Source organism: Cherax quadricarinatus, chromosome 11 (genome assembly GCF_038502225.1).
Source record: "Cherax quadricarinatus isolate ZL_2023a chromosome 11, ASM3850222v1, whole genome shotgun sequence".
Taxonomy (NCBI): domain Eukaryota; kingdom Metazoa; phylum Arthropoda; class Malacostraca; order Decapoda; family Parastacidae; genus Cherax; species Cherax quadricarinatus.
In genome coordinates this window covers 5348288-5374168 of record NC_091302.1, presented here as the reverse complement: position 1 = coordinate 5374168, position 25881 = coordinate 5348288, and the positions used below count along the sequence as shown (strand labels likewise).

Here is a 25881-nt window from a genome sequence, read left to right as displayed (position 1 = left end):
CAAATAGGTGAGTACAAATAGGTGAGTACGTACACACACACACACACACACACACACACACACACACACACACACACACACACACACACACACACACACACACACACACACACACACTCACTCACTCACTCACTCACTCACTCACTATGGTATATGCAGTGAGTTGCAAAAAAACTTCAGTGAGTTTATTTTTTTTTTTACAGCATCATGTAAGGTGAAGAAATTATTTGGCCAGCACTGTTACTGATTGTACAGTGAAAATTGCTGGCCTCTCCAAGACGACATTTAAATTCTTAACAGAAGGCCTTCCCTCCTATGAGCAGAAATGGAGGTAACAATTGGGCCCTTCACTTTTACTTCAAAATTTGAGTGCGGGAACTTGGCTCGAGTTGAAAAAATTGATCCGCCAGGTGAGTATCTGCTGTTGAAAAATTTTCATATTTAATTAAATTAGAATTATGAGTAAACCAGGAAAGCTAGTAGAAGTATTCTGTGTTTTGTTGAAAAGTGGCTGGTGACATTTGATCAGTAAAAAAAAAATAAGGTAAAGGATAGGTGTATTTACAAGTTACATTTTGATTTTGAATGAGGTCTGTGATACAAGTATCAGCAATTATCACATACAGTTAGTTAAACTTAATCTGTAATTCTGTGAAGCTTATTTTAATGCATAGCATTTGTCTCATTTTCAGAATCTTTTTAATAATCTCATTTAGATCATTGTAATTACTGTACTTTAATTTGTTTAGCCCAATTTAAAAATTTATAATTCAGCACTTTCAATTAATTTGCTTAAATTTTTCATACATTTTCCCATTAACAAAATCTGTGACTCTTAGTTATGGAAAATGTTGCAAATAGAGTTCACATAAAACTTATTATGTACCCTATTTAAGGAAGTGTTTAATATAAGTGATGTTATTGTTATTCTTATAAAGTGTTGGACTACTGTGAATAATTCAGCACAAGACGTAATGGAAGCTCCATGCTCCACCCAGTAATTACAGCCCAGGCTTTGACCAGTCAGCCCTTCGAGGGGGATACCTTGCAGCAGTGGAGGGCTCTTGATCCAAGAAATTGGGTCTTTCTTTTTCCCCCTTTCTTCAATTGATTCTAAATATTCCTAACTTTCCCTTTCCTTTTGGCTTCGCTAGTGGGGATATTTTCCCCTTTTTGAAATTCAACTTGTCGGCAAGAAAAAGAATTCACTACCAGCCCTGTTCTAACATAGTTTCCATTGGTAGTCCTGTGAAAATTATGCCATATGAAGTGGCTCTCCTCTGAGACATTGAGATATTATTTATTTAGACTTGAAAAAATTTAAACAGTATATAGACCAACTGTTGATATTACTTTATGCTTACCAGCCAAGTGGCACATACTGTACTGTGCATTAAGAAATGTGATATACAGTAATGGAATAAGTATGATTCATTTATAATTTTTGAAACTCATAAAAATTACATATACATAATACAGTGGTACCTCGAATTTCGAACAGCTTCCAGCTCGAACAATTACATAAGTGTATTTTTATAAGTGTATTTTTGGGGGTCTGAAACGGATTAATCTAATTTACGAATTTATTCCTTATGGGAACAAATTCGTTCGGTAATGGCACTTGAACAGCCTTCTGGAACGAATTTCAGCCGATATTCAAGGTACCCTGTGACCATATCCCAATGAGACGGGGTGACTCAAAAAAAAAAAAAAAATCAGTGTCATATATTCAGTAGCTCTCTTGCCAGAAGTGCACAGACATCATAATTCAAATGACTCTGAACTGCAATATCCCCACTCTTCCTTCAAAGTGCAGGCACTGTACTTCCCACCTTCAGGATTCAAGTCTGGCTGATTGGTTTCCTTGAATTCCTTCATAAATGTTACTTTGCTCATACTCTTAACAGCACATCAAATAATAAAACCACTTGTCTCCACTCACTAATATAACATAACACTCATGCTGGATACTCGGACCTCTATTACTTAAAACCTTCTTCGCACCCTCCTTTCATTCCTTCTTGGATGACTTCCCCTATCCCTCCTTTCCACATTGGATTTAAATACTTTTTTGGTCATCTTGTTCTGCTCCATTCTCTCATAAATATTCAGATGACATCAACAGCCTCTCGTCCATCCTCTGAATTAATTTTTTTTTTATACCCCCACGAAGACACTGCATCAAAGTCGATACAGATCCCCAAGCAGACATTAACCAAGTCTAAATGAGCCACAGACAGCAATATGAAGTTTATTTAAGAAGACAAATTTGAATTACTCCACTATGGGAAACTCGAGAAAATAAAAACTGTATCGGGGTATAAAACAAATTCCAGCCACACAATAGAGCAAAATAATGTGAAACACCTAGGAGTGATAATGTCAGAGAATCTCATTTTAAAAGATCATACCAATGTATCTTTGCATCTGCTAGGAAATAGATAGGATGGATAATAAGACCCTTCAAAACTAGAGATGCCACGCCCATGATGATTCTCTTCAAATCACTTGTTCTCTTTAGGCTGGAATATTGCTGTATTCTAATTGCCCCTTTCAAGGGAGGCAAAATTGCAGACCTTGAGAATATACAGAGAACTTTCATGGTATGTATAAGTACAATAAAGCACCTAAATTACTGGGAATGGTTGAAGTCCCTTGATGTGTACTCCCTGGAAAGATGCATGATAATATACACTTGGAAAATCCTAAAAGGGACTAGTCCCAAATGCGCACACGAAAATCACTCCCTATGAAAGCACAAGATTCAGCAGGAGATGCAGCATTCCCCCAATGAAAAGCAGGGGCACCACAAGTATGCTAAGAGACAACAGAATTAGTGTTAGGGGCCCAAGACTGTTCAACTGCCTCTCAGCATACATAAGGGAGATTACCAGTAGACTCCTGGCTGTCTTCAAGGAGGAGCTGGACAAGCACCGAAAGCCAGTACCTGACCAACCACGCTGTGGTTCGTATCTCAATTTCCGTGTAACCTGGCTGATCAGGCATGAATCCACCGCGAGGCCTGGTCATGAACCAGGCCACGGAGGCTTTGACCCCTGAAACCCCGTTCAGGTATACTGTCTTCTAGTTTCTGTGCTTTGAATTCTTCAGATAATATTCAGTCTACACATGTTTTCCAACATGACATCTCCACTGCTACCAGCCTAATCCTTGCTTCATTGTTTTAAAGCTCATACTTCACATACATAGGTGTTGGTACCACTGTACTCTTTTACATTCTCCTTCTTTATCCTTATTTATTGTTCGTTTCTGTACAGTACAGTGGTACAAATTTTTGGATCATTTTTTGACAATTCAAGGCAAATGTACTTGTCAGAAGTTCCTCATCCAAGGAATTGGAGTAATCCTTCACTATACAGTGGTACCTCAGGATACAAATTTAATTTGTTACAGAAGGCTGTTTGAGCGTCGATACCAAGCGAATTTGTTCCCATAAGGAATGATGTAAATTGGATTAATCCACTTCAGACCCCCAAAAATATGCTTACAAAAGCATTTACATAAATGCATTTACATAATTGTTCGAGTTTTGAGCTGTTTGTATCCCTAGGTACCACTCTATTAGGTCAAACCTTTTCGCCTCGTTGCCCAGTTACTTTATAGGTTTTGAACAACAACAACAACAACAACAACAACAACAACAACAACAACAACAACAACAACAACAACAACAACAACAACAACAACAACAACAACAACAACAACAACAACAACAACAACAACAACAACAACAACAACAACAACAACAACAACAACAACAACAACAACAACTACAACTACAACTACAACAACAACAACAACTACAACAACAACTACAACAACAACTACAACAACTACAACAACAACTACAACAACAACTACAACAACTACAACAACAACAACTACAACAACAACAACTACAACAACAACAACTACAACAACAACAACTACAACAACAACAACAACTACTACTACTACTACAACAACTACAACAACTACAACTACAACAACTACAACTACTACAACAACAACAACTACTACTACAACAACAACAACTACTACTACTACTACTACTATTATTATTTATTGGGGATATTGCACTTTGAAGGGTCATGTGAGCCATGATGTGTGTACACTTCTGGAAAGACAATTGTCAGAGTGATCACTCTACCTTGATGGGAGATTGCTAGTGTGTTAAAAATAATAACTAAGTTTTGATTTTCTTCTGATAGCTTTGCTTTTTGACATTCAGGTTCTGGTCATGCCTCATCGAGTCAAGGAGCATCACTTGGTGGAGCACGTAAAGCACACAAGTCATCCACACCCTCCCAGTCCATTGTGGATCCGATGCCTGTTAATTATGAATTCAGTCTTTGGACTCGCCCTGATTGTGCAGGCACCGACTACGAGAATAACAACCGAACTTGGTTTTTCTTTGGCATTAAAGGTATGTTTACACTAAAGAATTAACTAGTGATGCAACCACAGGAAAAGCTAAGGAGTCTGAAGCTGCCCAGAGGCAAATATGAGGTGTTATAAAGAAGTTCCTGGGTTGCTGTGGAAGAAATATATAGGCTTGCCCAATCAGCTAGTTAGTGTTGTTTCCTCTGGAAGTACTCTCCTTGGGAGGCTATACACTGATCCCAGCACCTCTGCCACTTCTGTTGCAAAATTAGTAATAGGATTTTATTTGGAAATAAGTTATTAGTTTGTAAATGATGGGTGTCTACTTGCTCCTATATTGAAGAAGTTTCAGGTTTTACAGCATTTAAATTACCCAATGTGTACTTGACTATCTCTTAGGTGATTAAAAATGTCATTAATTATTTAAGCCACAATCAACCTAAATAAAAAGATACTCTAATTACAAAAATAGGAAAATGAATTTTACATTAACCTTGGTGGTATGCTTACATCTCTCCCTAGGACTTTTTGTTTTCATCATTATTTATGGTACTCATGGCTCAGTTGGTAGTGGCCTTGGCTCACACACTGAGGGATTGTGGTTCAGTTCCCAGATGATTGGAAACATTGGGGATGTTTCCCTATACCTACTGCTTCTCTTTATCTAGCAGTAAGTAGACTCCTGAGTATTAGGTGAAAGGTGTGGGTTGCATCCTGGGGAGAGGAGTAATGGACCTCAACAGACTTAAGTCATATAGTCTGATGACGTGACTTTGTTGGGTTATCCCAGGTTAGTATCCCTCTGTTAATGGTCTGAACCAATTTCTTTCTCTTTCTGCCCATTGAATATGTTGGTCAGGGTGCTCAACATGACCTTTTTTTCTCTCCTTTGGATTTTTTGTATGGCTGTGGAGGTAAGGTTGGCCACTGACTAAGGTAGGGTGCAGGCATCTTGCTCTGCCCAAGTTTAGATAGGAAGGTTCACCTTTCTTGTTTTGATATGCTTCTTCCCTATTTATTGTCCAGAGAGAAGCCTTGTTCTCTTTCCTAATACTCCCCAGAGTTGAGTATTATATCTTTACCAGCTTTACTGCTAAGGTGTTGAGGAGAAGGGTGGGATTAAATTATGGGGAATCAAATACAAAATGGGAGTTGACACAATTACTTATTGCTGATGATACTGTGCTTATGGGAGATTCTAAAGAAACGTTGTGAAGGTTAGTGGATGAGTTTAGGGTGTGTAATGGTAGAAAGTTGAAAGTGTAGATAGATAAGAGTAAGGTGATGAGGGTATCAAATGATTTAGATAAAGAAAATTGAATAATACATTGGAGAGAAGGAGTATGGAAGAAGTGAATGTTTTCAGATATTTGGGAGATGAATTGTCAGTGGATGGGTTTATGAAGGATGAGGTTAACCATAGAATTGATGAAGGAAAAAAGGTGAGTGGTGTGTTAAGGTAGCTGTGGAGACAAAAAACGTTATCCATGGAGGCAAAGAAGGGAATGTACGAAAGTATAGTGGTACCAACACTCTTATATAGGTGTGAAGCTTGGGTTGCAAATGCTGCAGCAAGGAGGCAGCTGGAGGCAGTGGAGATGCCCTATCTAAGGGCAATGTGTGGTGTAAATATTATGCAGAGAATTCAGAGTGTGGAAATAAGGAGGAGGTGTGGACTTACTAAAAATATTAGTCAGAGGACTGAAGAGGGGTTGTTGAGGTGGTTTGATCATTTAGAGAGAATGGATCAAAATAGAATGACTTGGAGAGCTTACAAATCTGTAGGGGAAGGAAGGCGGGGTAGGGGCCATCCTCGAAAAGGTTGGAGGGAGGGGATAAAGGAGGTTTTGTGGGCGAGAGGCTTGGGCTTCCAGCAAGCATGTGTGAGCATGTTAGATAGGAGTGAATGGAGACGAATGGTTTTTGGGACCTGAGTGCTGTGGGAGTGTGAGCAGGGTAATATTTAGTGAAGGGATTCAGGGAAACCGATTATTTTTATATAGCCAGACTTGAGTACTGCAAATGGGAAGTACAATGCCTGCACTTTAGAAGGGTTTGGGATATTGGCAGTTTGGAGAGGTATGTTATATATGCCTCTAAACTGTTGTATCTGGGCACTTCTGCAAAGACAGTGATTATGTGTGAATGAGGTGAAAATGTTGAATGATGAAAGTATTTTCTTTTTGGGGATTTTTTTTACTTTTTGGGTCACCCTGCCTTGGTGGGAGATGGCCGACTTAAAAAAAAAAAAAAAATCTTTACCAGACTACAAAAAGTAGGACTCAGTATGGTATAATCCATGTGTGTCATAAGTGGTGACTGAAATGCCAGAAGCAAGGAGCTAGTAACACAATTTTCCTGTATAACTTAATAAATGTAAGAAGAAGAACTTTTTGTTTATTCTTTTTCAGGTTACCATGCCTCAGTGGGAAACTGCCGATATGTTAAAAAAATAACAAATTAGCAAATAGCATTAACTCTCAATATTTATGATATGGACTTGATTACCATTGCTGGCAGAGTGCAGATGGTTCACTCTACTTGGTCAAGAGCATCAGTGACAGTTATCCCCATTACTTCCCAGGAAGTTTGTCTTTCTCATACACTGCCTCTGAACAATTGGTCAGGGTGCCATTCATCAGCTCCTTTGTATTTCTGCTCTGTAGATATGGTCTGGGGAAAGCTGGTTGCTGACTCAATTGAGTATGGGCATCTGGCTTTGCCTTGCTTAAAGTGTGGAGTCCACCTGACTTAATTGGGATTTTTTTTGTTCCATTTCTGTTCTTGAGGGAAACTATTGTTCCCTTCCCAATTCCCACACAGTTTTAGGCACTATTCCTTCCCCAAATACTGATAAGCAGGGTTCAGTACAATATTAGCTGCGGTGGTCCTTGAAATACCCAATAACATCACTGTTCTGTACTGTACACACAGCTTCAACTCTTTATGTACAAGTATGTACTTCACTCGTTTAATTGTGTTTTTGGAAGTTGAGCTTCAGATCCTTGGTCTACATTTTAAGTTTAACTATACTGGGATACTTTATTTCTAGCCCCTGAGGTTCTGACATTATCTACTTTGGACTTCATTGAAGGAGTCCACCTCTCTATCTCATTCATCCCCTTTATACCAAACAAGTTCTTTCTGACATTCCTTTGGATATTTGGGCAGTTAATTGCCAGTCATTGTTTGATGTCTTGATATTCAGATTTCCTTTGTTTTATGCAAGTTGGCTTTATGCAAATTCACTGTAGGGGAAGGAAGGCGGGGTAGGGGTCATCCTCGAAAAGGTTGGAAGGAAGGGGTAAGGGAGGTTTTGTGGGTGAGGGGCTTGAACTTCCACAGGCGTGCATGAGCGTGTTCGATAGGAGTGAATGGAGATGAATGGTACTTGGGACCTGATGATCTGTTGGTGTGAGCAGGATAATATTTAGTGAAGGAATTCAGGGAAACCGGTTATTTTTATATAGCCGGACTTGAGTCCTGGAAATGGGAAGTACAATTCCTGCACTCTAAAGGAGGTGTTTCGGGATATTAGCAGTTTGGAGGGATATGTTGTGTATCTTTATACATATATGCTTCTAAACTGTTGTGTTCTGAGCACCTCTGCAAAAATATTGATTATGTGTGAGTGAGGTGAAAGTGTTGAATGATGAAAGTATTTTCTTTTTGGGGATTTTCTTTCTTTTTGGGTCACCCTGCCTCGGTGGGAGACTGCCGACTTTTTTTTTTAAAAAAAATGTCTCATTTCTATCTGTCATTTTATATGTATGACATTCGCTGTTTGCAGTCAGTGCCGTTCACAAAATGTATTGAAGATTCTTATTACAGTGTGTAATTAAATGCTGATGGTTTGACTAAGCTTAGTACAGCTGCCATGGGCCTGGAACACATTTACTGCATAAAGGAAGTGATGCTTGTGTTATACAACAAAATCAGTGATCTCCCTCTATAAAGTATTTCCCTCATGCCATGTTACCCACTTTTCTTTAATATGATGGTCTACCTGGAGGTATGTGGCTTTTCTCTTCATTTCTGATTAATGTATCCTTCACAGGTGGGAGTGTAGGTAATCGAGTGAGGCTAAATGTAATGAATCTGAACAAGCAGTCTAAGCTCTTCTCTCAAGGAATGCAACCAGTGGTACAGTACATCTCTAGCACCCGTCCTCAACGTTGGGAACGCATCAAGGAAAAATGCAATTATCGAGTATGAGATTATTTGGTATAAATAATATGAATAATTTATTAATAAGTTACCACACAGATTGGTTTTGCAACAAGTGATAAAGAAATAAAAAAACTATTAAAGAAATATTTTTTTCATTATTAGTGTTTTAACAGCTCTTTTTAGAGTATTTCAAAATGGCTTTTATAAGTAATCTGTTACCTCTATTATAATAAAGTTGGTAGAATTACCGACAATATGTAAAGTAAAAGGACACAAGTGCAACTAATGTGACATTTTATTGTGGCAACGTTTCGCTCTCCAGGAGCTTTATCAAGCCATTACAAACAATACATGGACACAGAGGGTATATAAAGGCTCAGAGTGAGGTGCAATATTAGTGAGGTACCATATCGATGTTCACTAGTGGTAGTAGTAGTAGTAGTAGTGACAAAAATAATACAATATGGTAGAGCAATTAATTCGTACATGAGTAGAAGGATATAAAAGCTATTACTTGGGTAACATAAAAATAGGTTGGACAAATATAGACTGGAAAGAGGCAGGTAGTTTCAGTGTTCACTCAAGGCACATTACAGAGAGTGAACACTGAAACTACCTGCCTCTTTCCAGTCTATATTTGTCCAACCTATTTTTATGTTACCCAAGTAATAGCTTTTGTATCCTAATACTCATGTACGAATTAATTGCTCTACCATATTGTATTTGTCACTACTACTACTACTATTACTACTACTACTACTACTACTACTACTACTACTACTACTACTACCACCACTAGTGAACATCGATATGGTACCTCACTAATATTGCACCTCACTCTGAGTTTTTATATACCCTCTGTGTCCATGTATTGTTTGTAACGGCTTGATAAAGCTCCTGGAGAGCGAAATGTTGCCACAATAAAATGTCACATTAGTTGCACTTGTGTCCTTTTACTTTACCTCTATTATCTTAATACACATGACATCTCCACTGTTTCTAGCCTTCTTGTTGCAATGTTAATTAAAGCCCATGCTTCACACCACTATCCTCTGGTGCATTTTCTTTTTTGTCTCCATACATGAACTTTCTTTCCACAAGGTTGTGACACACCAACTACCTCTTTTCCCTCATCTGTTATATGGTTTATCTCATCTTTTATAGACCCATCCATTGACACATTTGCTCTGAAATAACTGAAAACGCTTATTTCTTCCAATCTGATATTCAGCCTTTGATTGCCTAGACTTTGTATTTCTCCCATCACCTGTTAATTTCTTTCTTTTACATACCCTCCCAAATTCATCCACCAAAGAACTGTGACAATTCTCACTTTATATCAGATTCATTATCTTTTAATCCAGAACTTTTCACCAACACCCTAGCAGTCATGTCTTTTACAACCCCATCTATAATGAGTTAAACAACTTTGGTGACATCATACCTCCCTGTCTAAGGCTTATCTTTACTGACAAATAGTCTCCCTCTCTTCTACATACCCTAATCTGAGCCTCACTACCTGTATAAAAACTTCCCTATCCATCCTATCATATGGTTCTTCAAAATCCATAAAGGATAAACAGTTCCCTACTTTGTTTTATTACACCAGTTATTTAATTTGTTATAAATATATATTTATTTCAAGGTGGTGCTTTGATGATAGTGAATTGTTCTTTATCCAAGGAATTGGAGCTACCCTTCCCTTCATTAATTGCCTTATAATGTCCCTTTCCTCAAGCACAGTAATTGATATTGCATTTTTGTATTTCAGAGTGAAGAGAACAGCACTGTTATAACCTGGGTTCACACAGTAAGTGAGGCTTGGGCAGTAACATACTATGCCTTCACTTACCCATTCACATACACTGAGCTACAAACAATGCTGGAGAACCTTGACCACAAATTTCCTCCAGGTTGCTCCAACTTATATTATCATAGAGAGTTACTGGTGTACTCATTAGATCGTTGGCGTGTGGACTTGGTGACTGTCAGTTCTCATGTTGGTAGAGTGGAAGAACGAGAAGATAGATTACCTGGCCTCTTCCCTCTTGCTGATCAGCCTCGACCCTATCGCTTTCCAAACAAGAAAGTGGTGTTTGTTTCTGCCAGAGTTCATCCTGGAGAGACTTCCTCCAGTTTTGTCTTCAATGGCTTCCTCAATTTTATTGTCTCAAATGATCCTCGTGCTATAAAACTAAGGGATATGTTTGTTTTTAAGCTGATTCCATTCTTGAATCCTGATGGCGTGGTGCGTGGCCACTATCGCACTGACCAAAGAGGAGTAAACCTTAATCGTGTTTATGTTGACCCCTCGCCAACCTTGCATCCAACTATATATGCAGCCAGACAGGTGATTCTCTACCACCATCATGGCCAGTTAATCCCTACCCCAGTGGAAGAGACACCTTCAATATCCATTAACACTGATTCAACAGATCGTGCTGCTGGAACTTTAACAAATAGTTCTAGTGATGAAGCAGGCTTGTCTGTCTCAAATAATTTTAAGGGGCCTCCAGTAATGATGGATGAAGACACTTGTCACAGTTTCAGTGATGCTCAGTGTGGCAAAGCTGGAGGCTCAGGAAGCGGAAGGGTGCGAGGTGTGTCTCTAATGGAGATGGACGAACCTTCAGCTTCAGGGTGGGACATATCCAGTAATGTCTCAGTAGATGGCAACATGGCTGGTAGCTCATTCCAACAAGAGCCACACCACGTGGAAGTACACGATGACTGTTCAAATGTGTCGTGTATTAGTGAAGCTGAAACAGGTGTTACCTCCATGTTTGGATCCATGGCTGCCTTAAGTGAATTCAGAGAATTAATTTCTGTGAATAAAAGTTATGAGCAAGCCAGTAAAGCAGTGAATTCTCCTTGTGGCATACAAGCTAAGAACGAGATGGGTCGTGACACAGCTTGTAAATCTAGAGATTTATTTCTGAAGGATTTTCGCAAAGAGCAAAGTGACAAAGGATGTGGTAACTATTATTACGATCAAAGACTATCAGGTGAAAAGACAAAAGAGAAAGATTTTAACATTTTTAGCAGTATAAGTGAGAGTAAGCAAATGAAAAGCCTTGGCACTGTTTCATCAGGTACAAATATTTCATCATTATCTTCAGTTTCTTTGCCTTTGTCTAGTCAACATCAGTTGAAAGTTGAAAATATCGATAGAAATCTTCATTGTCATTTCTCTCATAGCTCAAGTGCAAAAAAGGATTCACTCAGTTATAAAAGAGATCTGAGTTCAACTAATGTTGCACACCATAAGACTGTACTAAAATCGGGATCACCTCCAACTCCTAGTGGGATGCAGGTTATACCTGGCATTAGAGAAGGCTGTGGCATTGCTAGCAGTAGTGAAAGTGAAGCAGAGTGTGGGCGACCTGGTAGGGAATCTGATGTTTGCCTAGGAATTTTAGAGGGATCGCTTCCACTTCCATCACAAGAATTCAATCCGGCTCTCAGTCCACCAACACCAATTCCTGAGGAAACTCAAGTCGCTTCAGGACTTTATCTGTATGTTGATCTCCATGGCCATGCGTCAAAGAAAGGTGAGGATAGTTGATTTATAGTTGTAAGTTGTAAGGATATCAAGCTGATAGATTGTGTATAATTTGTGAGTGATAAAAAATTAATATATGGTAATGCTTTGAGTGAAAGTAATATATAGTATATGTATGTGACATCTGAACTGTCGAACCCGTGTGCCTCTGGAACGGCCATGACAGCGTGAATGATGGTGAGAGAGTTTCTTTCTTGGAGGACACTACCTTGGTGGGAGACAGCCAGCATCTTAAAAAAAAATGCATGTGACTTTTATACACTAGAATATAACATTAATATACTAACACAGTAATAAGAAAATATAATTATACATTTGGTCGAGAATGGTAGAATGATGAAGTAAAAAGTGTAGTAAAGGAGAAAAAGGTAGCTTATGAGAGGTTTTTACAAAGCAGAAGTTTTATAAGAATAGCAGAGTATATGGAGAGTAAAAGAAAGGTGAAAAGAGTGCAAAAGGAGAGCAGATGATAGTGGAAGAGGCACTGTCAAGAAATTTTAATGAAAATAAGAAAAAAATTTGGAGTGAGATAAAAAGTTAAGAAAGCCTAGGGAACGAATGGATTTGTTAGTTAAAAACAGAGTAGGGGAGTTAGTAGATGGGGAGCTGGAGGTATTGAGTAGATGGCGGGAATGTTTTGAGGAGCTTTTAAATGTCGAGGAAGAAAGGGAGGCGGTAATTTCATGCATTGGCCAGGGAGGTATAGCATCTTTTAGGAGTGAAGAAGAGCAGGATGTGAGTGTGGGGGAGGTGTGTGAGGAATTGTGTAGAATGAAAGAGGGTAAAGCAGCTGGAACTGACGAGATCATGACAGTTAAAAGCAGGGGGAGGATATAGTGTTGGAGTGGTTGATATTTTTGTTTAATAAATGTATGAAAGAGGGAAACAGTATTTAGATAAAGGTAGGGAAGTTTTTATTGCATTTATGGATTTAGAAAAGGCATATGATAGGGTGGATAGGGGAGCTGTGTGGCAGATGTTACAACTATATGGAATAGGTGGTTAGTTACTAAATGCTGTAAAGAGTTTTTATGAGGATAGTGAGGCTCAGGTTAGGGTGTGTAGAAGAGAGGGAGACTATTTCCTGGTAAAAGTAGGTCTTAGACAGGGATGCGTAATGTCACCATGGTTGTTTAATATATTTATAGATGGGGTTGTAAAAGAAGTAAATGTTAGGGTGTTCGGGAGAGGGGTGGGATTAAATTATGGGGAATCAAATACAAAATAGGAATTGACACAGTTACTTTTTGCTGATGATACTGTGCTTATGGGGGGATTCTAAAGAAAAAGTGCAAAGGTTAGTGGATGAGTTTGGGAGTGTGTGTAAAGGTAGAAAGTTGAAAGTTAACATAGAAAAGAGTAGATGGCGAGAATATTTTGAGGAAATTTTAAATGTCGACGAAGAAAGGTAAGCGGTAATTTCATATGTATATATTTTTTTTTTTTTCAACAAGTCGGCCGTCTCCCACCGAGGCAGGGTGACCCAAAAAAGAAAGAAAGTCCCCAAAAAGAAAATACTTTCATCATCATTCAACACTTTCACCACACTCGTACATTATCACTGTTTTTGCAGAGGTGCTGAGAATACAACAGTTTAGAAGCATACACATATAAAGATACACAACAGGCATGCATAAGCGTGTTCGATAGGAGTGAATGGAGACGAATGGTATTTGGGACTATAATGCTAAAGATTATGTGTGAGTGAGGTGAAAGTGTTGAATGATGATGAAAGTATTTTCTTTTTGGGGATTTTTTTTCATTTTGGGTCACCCTGCCTCAGTGAGAGACGGCTGACTTGTTGAAAAAAAATATGTATATATACAGTGGACCCTCGACTAACGATATTAATTGGTACCCGGGAATGATTATCGTTAGTCGAGTTTTTTTAACGTTAGTCGAGGCAACATGTTAGCGTTAATGTATCGTTGGTCGAATTTAACGTTAGTCGATGCCATCGTTGGTCGAGGGTCCACTGTATATATATATGTATATTGTAGGTAGTAGGTTGGTAGACAGCAACTTCCCAGGGAGGTACTACCGTCCTGCCAAGTGAGTGTAAAACGGAAGCCATTAATTGCTTTACACGATGGTAGGATTGCTGGTGTTTTTTTTTTCTGTCTCATACACATGCAACATTTCTGGTACGTCTTGCTACTTTACTTACACTTAGGTCACACTGCACATACATTTACAAGCATATATATACACACCCCTCTGGGATTTCTTCTATTTTCTTTCTAGTTCTTGTTTATTTCCTGTTACCTCCATGGGGAAGTGGAACAGAATTCTTCCTCCATAAGCCATGCGTGTTGTAAGAGGCAACTAAAATGCCGGGAGCAAGGGCCTAGTAACCCCTTCTCCTGTATAAATTACTAAATTTAAAAGAGAAACTTTCGTTTTTCTTTTTGGGCCACCCTGCCTTGGTGGGATACGGCTGGTTTGTTTAAAAGAAAAAATATATATATATACATATATATGTATATATATATACATATATATACATATATATACATATATATGTATATATATATATACATATATATACTAAGGGAGGAGGAAGTTCGGGTGAGATATAAGCGACTATTGGCAGAAAGGTGGGCTAGTGCAAAGATGAGTAGTGGGGGGGTTGAAGAGGGTTGGAATAGTTTTAAAAATGCAGTATTAGAATGTGGGGCAGAAGTTTGTGGTTATAGGAGGGTGGGGGCAGGAGGAAAGAGGAGTGATTGGTGGAATGATGAAGTAAAGGGTGTGATAAAAGAGAAAAAGGTAGCTTATGAGAGGTTTTTACAAAGCAGAAGTGTTATAAGAAGAGCAGAGTATATGGAGAGTAAAAGAAAGGTAAAGAGAGTGGTGAGAGAGTGCAAAAGGAGAGCAGATGATAGAGTGGGAGAGGCACTGTCAAGAAATTTTAATGAAAATAAGAAAAAATTTTGGAGTGAGTTAAACAAGTTAAGAAAGCCTAGGGAAAATATGGATTTGTCAGTTAAAAACAGAGTAGGGGAGTTAGTAGATGGGGAGATGGAGGTATTGCGTAGATGGCGAGAATATTTTGAGGAACTTTTAAATGTTAAGGAAGAAACAGAGGCAGTAATTTCATGCACTGGTCAGGGAGGTATACCATCTTTTAGGAGTGAAGAAGAGCAGAATGTAAGTGTGGGGGAGGTACGTGAGGCATTACGTAAAATGAAAGGGGGTAAAGCAGCTGGAACTGATGGGATCATGACAGAAATGTTAAAAGCAGGGGGGGATATAATGTTGGAGTGGTTGGTACTTTTGTTTAATAAATGTATGAAAGAGGGGAAGGTACCTAGGGATTGGCAGAGAGCATGTATAGTCCCTTTATATAAAGGGAAAGGGGACAAAAGAGACTGTAAAAATTATAGAGGAATAAGCTTACTGAGTATACCAGGAAAAGTGTACGGTAGGGTTATAATTGAAAGAATTAGAGGTAAGACAGAATGTAGGATTGCGGATGAGCAAGGAGGTTTTAGAGTGGGTAGGGGATGTGTAGATCAGGTGTTTACATTGAAGCATATATGTGAACAGTATTTAGATAAAGATAGGGAAGTTTTTATTGCATTTATGGATTTAGAAAAGGCATATGATAGAGTGGATAGAGGAGCAATGTGGCAGATGTTGCAAGTATATGGAATAGGTGATAAGTTATTAAATGCTGTAAAGAGTTTTTATGAGGATAGTGAGGCTCAGGTTAGGGTGTGTAGAAGAGAGGGAGAATACTTCCCGGTAAAAGTAGGTCTTAGACAGGGATGTGTAATGTCACCATGGTTGTTTAATATATTTATAGATGGGGTTGTAAAGGAAGTAAATGCTAGGGTGTTTGGGAGAGGGGTGGGATTAAATTATGGGGAATCAAATTCAAAATGGGAATTGACACAGTTACTTTTTGCTGATGATACTGTGCTTATGGGAGATTCTAAAGAAAAATTGCAAAGGTTAGTGGATGAGTTTGGGAATGTGTGTAAAGATAGAAAGTTGAAAGTGAACATAGAAAAGAGTAAGGTGATGAGGGTGTCAAATGATTTAGATAAAGAAAAATTGGATATCAAATTGGGGAGGAGGAGTATGGAAGAAGTGAATGTTTTCAGATACTTGGGAGTTGACGTGTCGGCGGATGGATTTATGAAGGATGAGGTTAATCATAGAATTGATGAGGGAAAAAAGGTGAGTGGTGCGTTGAGGTATATGTGGAGTCAAAAAACGTTATCTATGGAGGCAAAGAAGGGAATGTATGAAAGTATAGTAGTACCAACACTCTTATATGGGTGTGAAGCTTGGGTGGTAAATGCAGCAGCAAGGAGACGGTTGGAGGCAGTGGAGATGTCCTGTTTAAGGGCAATGTGTGGTGTAAATATTATGCAGAAAATTCGGAGTGTGGAAATTAGGAGAAGGTGTGGAGTTAATAAAAGTATTAGTCAGAGGGCAGAAGAGGGGTTGTTGAGGTGGTTTGGTCATTTAGAGAGAATGGATCAAAGTAGAATGACATGGAAAGCATATAAATCTATAGGGGAAGGAAGGAGGGGTAGGGGTCGTCCTCGAAAGGGTTGGAGAGAGGGGGTAAAGGAGGTTTTGTGGGTAAGGGGCTTGGACTTCCAGCAAGCGTGCGTGAGCGTGTTAGATAGGAGTGAATGGAGACGAATGGTACTTGGGACCTGACGATCTGTTGGAGTGTGAGCAGGGTAATATTTAGTGAAGGGATTCAGGGAAACCGGTTATTTTCATATAGTCGGACTTGAGTCCTGGAAATGGGAAGTACAATGCCTGCACTTTAAAGGAGTGGTTTGGGATATTGGCAGTTTGGAGGGATATGTTGTGTATCTTTATACGTATATGCTTCTAAACTGTTGTATTCTGGGCACCTCTGCAAAAGCAGTGATAATGTGTGAGTGTGGTGAAAGTGTTGAATGATGATGAAAGTATTTTCTTTTTGGGGATTTTCTTTCTTTTTTGGGTCACCCTGCCTCGGTGGGAGACGGCCGACTTGTTGAAAAAAAAAAAAAATATACATATTTATGTATATATATATATATGTATATATATATGTATATACATATGTGTATATATATACAGTGGACCCCCGCTTAACGAACTTTTTTCATTCCAGTAGTATGTTCAGGTGCCAGTACTGACCGAATTTTTCCCCATAAGGAATATTGTGAAGTAGATTAGTCCATTTCAGACCCCCAAACATACACGTACAAACGCACTTACATAAATACACTTACATAATTGGTCGCATTTGGAGGTGATCGTTAAGCGGGGGTCCACTATATATATATATATATATATATATATATATATATATATATATATATATATATATATATATATATATATATACAGTGGACCCCCGCATACCGTCGGCATCACATAACGTACAATCAGCATACCGCTCGCTTTTATCGCAAAAATTTTGCCTCGCATACCGCTCAAAAACCCGCTCACCGCTCTTCGTCCGAGATGCGTCCAATGTGCGCCCTTAGCCAACCTCACATGTGCCGCCGGTGGCATTGTTTACCAGCCAGCCTCCGCGGTAACATCCAAGCATACAATCGGAACATTTCGTATTATTACAGTGTTTTTGGTGATTTTATCTGCAAAATAAGTGACCATGGGCCTCAAGAAAGCTTCTAGTGCCAACCCTACAGCAATAAGGGTGAGAATTACTATAGAGATGAAGAAAGAGATCATTGATAAGTATGAAAGTGGAGTGCGTGTCGCCGACCTGGCCAGGTTGTACAAGAAACCCCAATCAACCATCGCTACTATTGTGGGCAACAGAAAGGCAATCAAGGAAGCTGTTCTTGCCAAAGGTTTAACTGTGTTTTCGAAACAGAGATCGCAAGTGATGGAAGATGTTGAGAGACTCTTATTGGTGTGGATAAATGAAAAACAGCTAGGAGGAGATAGCGTCTCTCAAGCGATCATAAGCGAAAAGGCTAGGAAGTTGCATGAGGATTTAATTAAAAAAATGCCTGCAACTAGTGATGATTTGAGTGAATTTAAGGCCAGCAAAGGTTGGTTTGAGAGATTTAAGAAGCGTAGTGGCATACATAGTGTGATAAGGCATGGTGAGGCTGCCAGTTCGGACCACAAAGCAGCTGAAAAATATGTGCATGAATTCAAGGAGTACATAGACAGTGAAGGACTGAAACCTGAACAAGTGTTTAATTGTGATGAAACAGGCCTGTTTTGGAAGAAAATGCCAAGCAGGACCTACATTACTCAGGAGGAAAAGGCACTCCCAGGACATAAGCCTATGAAAGACAGGCTTACTTTGTTGATGTGTTCCAATGCTACTGGTGATTGCAAAGTGAAGCCTTTATTAGTGTATCACTCTGAAACTCCCAGACCGTTCAGGCAAAAGAATATCCTTAAGGAGAATTTGTGTGTGCTGTGGAGGGCAAACAGTAAGGCATGGGTCACTAGGGACTTTTTCTATGACTGGTTACACCATGCATTTGCCCCTAATGTGAAAGATTACCTAACTGAAAAGAAATTAGAACTTAAGTGCCTCCTGGTGTTAGACAATGCCCCTGGTCATCCTACAGACGTGGCAGAGCGACTTTATGGGGACATGAAATTCATTAAGGTGAAGTTTTTGCCTCCTAATACCACTCCTCTCCTGCAGCCCATGGACCAGCAGGTTATTGCAAACTTCAAAAAACTGTACACAAAAGCTCTGTTTGAAAGGTGCTTTGTAGTGACCTCAGAAACTCAACTGACTCTTAAGAGAGTTTTGAAGAGAGCACTTTAATATCCTCAATTGTGTAAACCTTATAGGTAAGGCTTGGGAGGGAGTGACTAAGAAGACCTTGAACTCTGCTTGGAAGAAATTGTGGCCAGAATGTGTAGACAAAAGGGATTTTGAAGGGTTTGAGGCTAACCCTGAGAGGATTATGCCAGTTGAGGAATCCATTGTGGCATTGGGAAAGTCCTTGGGGTTGGAGGTTAGTGGGGAGGATGTGGAAGAGTTGGTGGAGGAGGACAATGAAGAACTAACCACTGATGAGCTGATAGATCAACTTTAACAGCAAGAGGCCAGACCTGAGGAAACTGGTTCAGAGGAGGGGAGAGAGAAATTGAAGAAGTTGCCTACTACAAAGATTAAGGAAATCTGTGCAAAGTGGCTTGAAGTGCAAACCTTCATGGATGAAAATCACCCTCACACAGCTATTGCAAGCCGTGTTGGCAACCTGTACACTGACAATGTTGTGAAGCACTTTAGGGAAGTCATAAAGGAACGAGAGGTACAGGCCACTATGGACAGATATGTTGTGCGAAAGAAGTCCAGTGACTGAAGCTGGTCCTAGTGGCATTAAAAGAAGAAGGGAAGTAACCCCAGAAAAGGACTAGACACCTCAAGTCTTAATGGAAGGGGATTCCCCTTCTAAACACTAACACTCTCTCTCCCCTCCTCCCATCCCATCAATCATCACCAGATCTTCAATAAAAGTAAGTGTCATGTAATTGTGCATGTCTTTTTCAGTTTGTGTGTATTAAAATTAACATTTCATGTGGTAAAATTTTTTTTTCGTACTTTTGGGTGTCTTGCACGGATTAATTTGATTTCCATTATTTCTTATGGGGAAAATTCATTCGCATACCGATCATTTCGCATAACAATGAGCCCTCTTGCACGGATTAAAGTCGCTATGCGGGGGTCCACTGTATGTATATGTATATGTATGTATGTGTATATATATATATATATATATATATATTCTTCTTTCTTTCAACACACCAGCCGTATCCCACCGAGGCGGGGTGGCCCAAAAGGAAAAACAAAAGTTTCTCCTTTCACATTTAGTAATATATACAGGAGAAGAGGTTACTAGCCCCTTGCTCCCGGCATTTTAGTCGCCTCTTACAACACGCATGGCTTACGGAGGAAGAATTCTGTTCCACTTCCCCATGGAGATAAGAGGAAATAAACAAGAATAAGAACTAGAAAGAAAATAGAAGAAAACCCAGAGGGGTGTGTATATATGTGCTTGTACATGTATGTGTAGTGTGACCTAAGTGTAAGTAGAAGTAGCAAGACGTACCTGAAATCTTGCATGTTCATGAGACAGAAAAAAGGACACCAGCAATCCTACCATCATGTAAAACAATTACAGGCTTTCGTTTTACACTCACTTGGCAGGACGGTAGTACCTCCCTGGGCGGTGGCTGTCTACCAACCGACTCCCTCTCGATATATATATATAAATATATATATATATATATATATATATACACACACACCGCCCAGGGAGGTACTATCGTCCTGCCAGGTGAGTGTAAAATGAAAGCCTTTAATTGTTTTACATGATGGTAGGATTGCTGGTGTCCATTTTTCTGTCTCATAAACATGCAAGGTTTCAGGTACTTCTTGCTACTTCTACTTGCACTTAATTCACACTACACATACATGTACAAGCATATATATACACACTCCTCTGGGTTTTCTTCTATTTTTCTTACTAGTTCTTGTTCTTGTTTATTTCCTCTTACCTCCATGGGGAAGTGGAACAGAATTCTTCCTCCGTAAGTCATGCGTGTTGTAAGAGGCGACTAAAATGCCAAGAGCAAGGGTCTAGTAACCCCTTCTCCTGTATATATTACTAAATGTAAAAGGAGAAACTTTCGTTTTTCCTTTTGGGCCACCCTGCCTCAGTGGGATACAGCCAGAGTGTGGAAAGAAAGATATATATATATGTGTATATATATATGTATCTATATATATGTATATATATATATATATATATATATATATATATATATATATATATATATATATATATATATATATTATATATATATATATATATATATATATATATATATGTATATATATATATATATATATATGTAATGTATATACATGTATATATATACAGTGGACCCCCACATAACGATATTATTTCAATCCAGAGGTCTGTTTGGGTGCCGTTGTAGACCGAATTTGTTCCCATAAGAAATATTGTGAATTAGATTAGTCCATTTCAGACCCCTAAGAATACACCTACAAAAGCACTTAAAAAATAAACTTACATAATTGGTCGAGTTGGGAGTTGATTGTTATCCGGGGGTCCACTGTATGTATACAGTGGACCCCCGCATACCGTTGGCATCACATACCGTTTATTCCGCATACCGCTCACTTTAATCACAAAAATTTTGCCTCGCATACCGCTCAAAAACCCGCTCACCGCTGTTCGTCCGAGACGCGTCCAATGTGCGCCTTAGCCAGCCTCACATGTTCCGCCGGTGGCATTGTTTACCAGCCAGCCTCCGCGGTAGCATCCAAGCATACAATCATAACATTTCGTATTATTACAGTGTTTTTGGTGATTTTATCTGGAAAATAAGTGACCATGGGCCCCAAGAAAGCTTCTAGTGCCAACCCTACAGCAATAAGGGTGAGAATTACTATGGAGATGAAGAAAAAGCTCATTGATAAGTATGAAAGTGGAGTGTGTGTCTCCGAGCTGGCCAGGTTGTATAATGAACCCCAATCAACCATCGCTACTATTGGTGGTACAGCTGCTGCTGCTGCTGCTGCACTGTCAGCTGCTGCTGCTGCTACTGTAGCATCGTCTGCTGCTGCTGTAGCATCGTCTGCTGCTGCTGTAGCATCGTCTGCTGCTGCTGTAGCACTGTCAGCTGCTGCTGCTGCTGCTGCTGTAGCATCGTCTGCTGCTGCTGTAGCATCGTCTGCTGCTGCTGTAGCACTGTTGTTGGTGTGGCTTATTGAGAATATACCAAGAAACAATTAACCCCAGAGGATTTGCCACCCAGGATAACCCAAAAAAGTCAGTGTCATCGAAGACTGTCTAACTTATTTCCATTGGGGTCCTTAATCTTGTCTCCCAGGATGCAACCCACACCAGTCGACTAACACCCAGGTGAACAGGGAAAAATGCCTGGAACTAGTGCTCATATTGGTGAATTTAAAGCCAGCAAAGGTGGTTTGAGAGATTTAAGAATTGTAGTGACATACACAGTGTGATAAGGCCTGTTCTGGAAGAAAATGCCGAACAGGACCTAGAGTACTCAGGAGGAAAACCCAATCCCAGGACACAGTGTCTCATCAGTCATTGCTGCATCTTCAATAAAGGTAAGTGTCATTTATTCTTCATTTAGTAGACTAGTACATGCACAATATATACTGTGCATGTACTACTCTACTATTGTGCATGTATCCTTCTCTTTGTGTGTAGGAAAATGTATATTTCATGTGGTAAAAATTTTTTTTTCATACTTTTGGGTGTCTTGCACGGATTAATTTGATTTCCATTATTTCTTATGGGAAAATTCATTCGCATACCGATTATTTCGCATACCAATGAGCCCTCTTGCACGGATTAAAATCAGTATGCGGGGGTCCACTGTATATATATTATTTTTTTTTTTTTTTCAACAAGTCAGCTGTCTCCCACCGACGCAAGGTGACGCAAAAAAGAGAGAAAATACTTTCATCATCATTCAACACTTTCACCACACTCGCACATTATCACTGTTTTTGCAAAGGTGCTGAGAATACAACAGTTTAGAAGCATGCACATATAAAGATACACAACATATCCCTCCAAACTGCCAATATCCCAAAACCCTCCTTTAAAGTGCAGGCATTGTACTTCCCATTTCCAGGACTCAAGTCCGACTATATGAAAATAACCGGTTTCCCTGAATCCCTTCACTAAATATTACCCTGCTCACACTCCAACAGATCGTCAGGTCCCAAGTACCATTCGTCTCCATTCACTCCTATCTAACACGCTCACGCATGCTTGCTGGAAGTCCAAGCCCCTCGCCCACAAAACCTCCTTTACCTCCTATACCCCCTCCCTCCAACCCTTTTGAGGACGACCCCTACCCCTCCTTCCTTCCCCTATAGATTTATATGCTTTCCATGTCATTCTACTTTGATCCATTCTCTCTAAATGACCAGACCACCTCAACAACCCCTCTTCTGCCCTCTGACTAATGCTTTTATTAACTCCACACCTTCTCCTAATTTCCACACTCCGAATTTTCTGCATAATATTTACACCACACATTGCCCTTAGACAGGACATCTCCACTGCCTCCAACCGTCTCCTCGCTGCTGCATTTACCACCCAAGCTTCACATCCATGTAAGAGTGTTGGTACCACTATACTTTCATACATTCCCTTCTTTGCCTCCATAGATAACGTTTTTTGACTCCACGTATACCTCAACGCACCACTCACCTTTTTTTTCCTCATCAATTCTATGATTAACCTCATCCTTCATAAATCTATCCGCCGACACGTCAGCTCCCAAGTATCTGAAAACATTCACTTCTTCCATACTCCTCCTCCCCAATTTGATATCCAATTTTTCTTCATCTAAATCATTTGATACCCTCATCACCTTACTCTTTTCTATGTTCACTTTCAACTTTCTACCTTTACACACATTCCCAAACTCATCCACTAATCTTAGCAATTTTTCTTTAGAATCTCCCATAAGCACAGTATCATCAACAAAAAGTAACTGTGTCAATTCCCATTTTGAATTTGATTCCCCATAATTTAATCCCACCTCTCTCCCGAACACCCTAGCATTTACTTCTTTTACAACCCCATCAATAAATATATTAAACAACTATGGTGACATTACACATCCCTGTCTAAGACCTACTTTTACCGGGAAGTATTCTCCCTCTCTTCTACACACCCTAACCTGAGCCTCACTATCCTCATAAAAACTCTTAACAGCATTTAGTAACTTACCACCTATTCCATATACTTGCAACATCTGCCACATTGCTCCTCTATCCACTCTATCATATGCCTTTTCTAAATCCATAAATGAATAAATAAATAAATAAATGAAAGGGGGTAAAGCAGCTGGAACTGATGGGATCATGACAGAAATGTTAAAAGCAGGGGGGGATATAGTGTTGGAGTGGTTGGTACTTTTGTTTAATAAATGTATGAAAGAGGGGAAGGTACCTAGGGATTGGCAGAGAGCATGTATAGTCCCTTTATATAAAGGGAAAGGGGACAAAAGAGACTGTAAAAATTATAGAGGAATAAGCTTACTGAGTATACCAGGAAAAGTGTACGGTAGGGTTATAATTGAAAGAATTAGAGGTAAGACAGAATGTAGGATTGCGGATGAGCAAGGAGGTTTTAGAGTGGGTAGGGGATGTGTAGATCAGGTGTTTACATTGAAGCATATATGTGAACAGTATTTAGATAAAGATAGGGAAGTTTTTATTGCATTTATGGATTTAGAAAAGGCATATGATAGAGTGGATAGAGGAGCAATGTGGCAGATGTTGCAAGTATATGGAATAAGTGGTAAGTTATTAAATGCTGTAAAGAGTTTTTATGAGGATAGTGAGGCTCAGGTTAGGGTGTGTAGAAGAGAGGGAGACTACTTCCCGGTAAAAGTAGGTCTTAGACAGGGATGTGTAATGTCACCATGGTTGTTTAGTATATTTATAGATGGGGTTGTAAAGGAAGTAAATGCTAGGGTGTTTGGGAGAGGGGTGGGATTAAATTATGGGGAATCAAATTCAAAATGGGAATTGACACAGTTACTTTTTGCTGATGATACTGTGCTTATGGAAGATTCTAAAGAAAAATTGCAAAGGTTAGTGGATGAGTTTGGGAATGTGTGTAAAGGTAGAAAGTTGAAAGTGAACATAGAAAAGAGTAAGGTGATGAGGGTGTCAAATGATTTAGATAAAGAAAAATTGGATATCAAATTGGGGAGGAGGAGTATGGAAGAAGTGAATGTTTTCAGATACTTGGGAGTTGACGTGTCGGCGGATGGATTTATGAAGGATGAGGTTAATCATAGAATTGATGAGGGAAAAAAGGTGAGTGGTGCGTTGAGGTATATGTGGAGTCAAAAAATGTTATCTATGGAGGCAAAGAAGGGAATGTATGAAAGTATAGTAGTACCAACACTCTTATATGGGTGTGAAGCTTGGGTGGTAAATGCAGCAGCGAGGAGACGGTTGGAGGCAGTGGAGATGTCCTGTTTAAGGGCAATGTGTGGTGTAAATATTATGCAGAAAATTCGGAGTGTGGAAATTAGGAGAAGGTGTGGAGTTAATAAAAGTATTAGTCAGAGGGCAGAAGAGGGGTTGTTGAGGTGGTTTGGTCATTTAGAGAGAATGAATCAAAGTAGAATGACATGGAAAGCACATAAATCTATAGGGGAAGGAAGGCGGGGTAGGGGTCATCCTCGAAAGGGTTGGAGAGAGGGGGTAAAGGAGGTTTTGTGGGTAAGGGGCTTGGACTTCCAGCAAGCGTGCGTGAGCGTGTTAGATAGGAGTGAATGGAGACGAATGGTACTTGGGACCTGACGATCTGTTGGAGTGTGAGCAGGGTAATATTTAGTGAAGGGATTCAGGGAAACTGGTTATTTTCATATAGTCGGACTTGAGTCCTGGAAATGGGAAGTACAATGCCTGCACTTTAAAGGAGGGGTTTGGGATATTGGCAGTTTGGAGGGATATGTTGTGTATCTTTATATGTGTATGCTTCTAGACTGTTGTATTCTGAGCACCTCTGCAAAAACAGTGATAATGTGCGAGTGTGGTGAAAGTGTTGAATGATGATGAAAGTATTTTCTTTTTGGGGATTTTCTTTCTTTTTTGGGTCACCCTGCCTCGGCGGGAGACGGCCGACTTGTTGAAAAAAAAAATATATATATATATATATTTATATATATAATATAATATAATATATATATAT

General features: G+C 39.4%; 1 protein-coding gene across 5 annotated transcripts in view; it reads left to right on the top strand.

Moving 5' to 3' along the window:
- LOC128687647 (cytosolic carboxypeptidase-like protein 5) overlaps positions 1-25881 on the top strand; it is a 133495-nt gene that overhangs the window by 13665 nt on the left and 93949 nt on the right. For 4 of the 5 annotated variants that reach the window (XM_070083917.1, XM_070083919.1, XM_070083918.1 and 1 more), the window contains exons 2-5: positions 204-410; positions 4253-4447; positions 8462-8613; positions 10346-12125. In XM_070083917.1, coding sequence (XP_069940018.1) covers positions 326-410; positions 4253-4447; positions 8462-8613; positions 10346-12125 — 2212 coding nt within the window. In that variant the 5' untranslated portion in view covers positions 204-325. The remainder of the gene's footprint in view (positions 1-203; positions 411-4252; positions 4448-8461; positions 8614-10345; positions 12126-25881) is intronic. The other variant, XM_070083920.1, reaches the window with a different exon arrangement.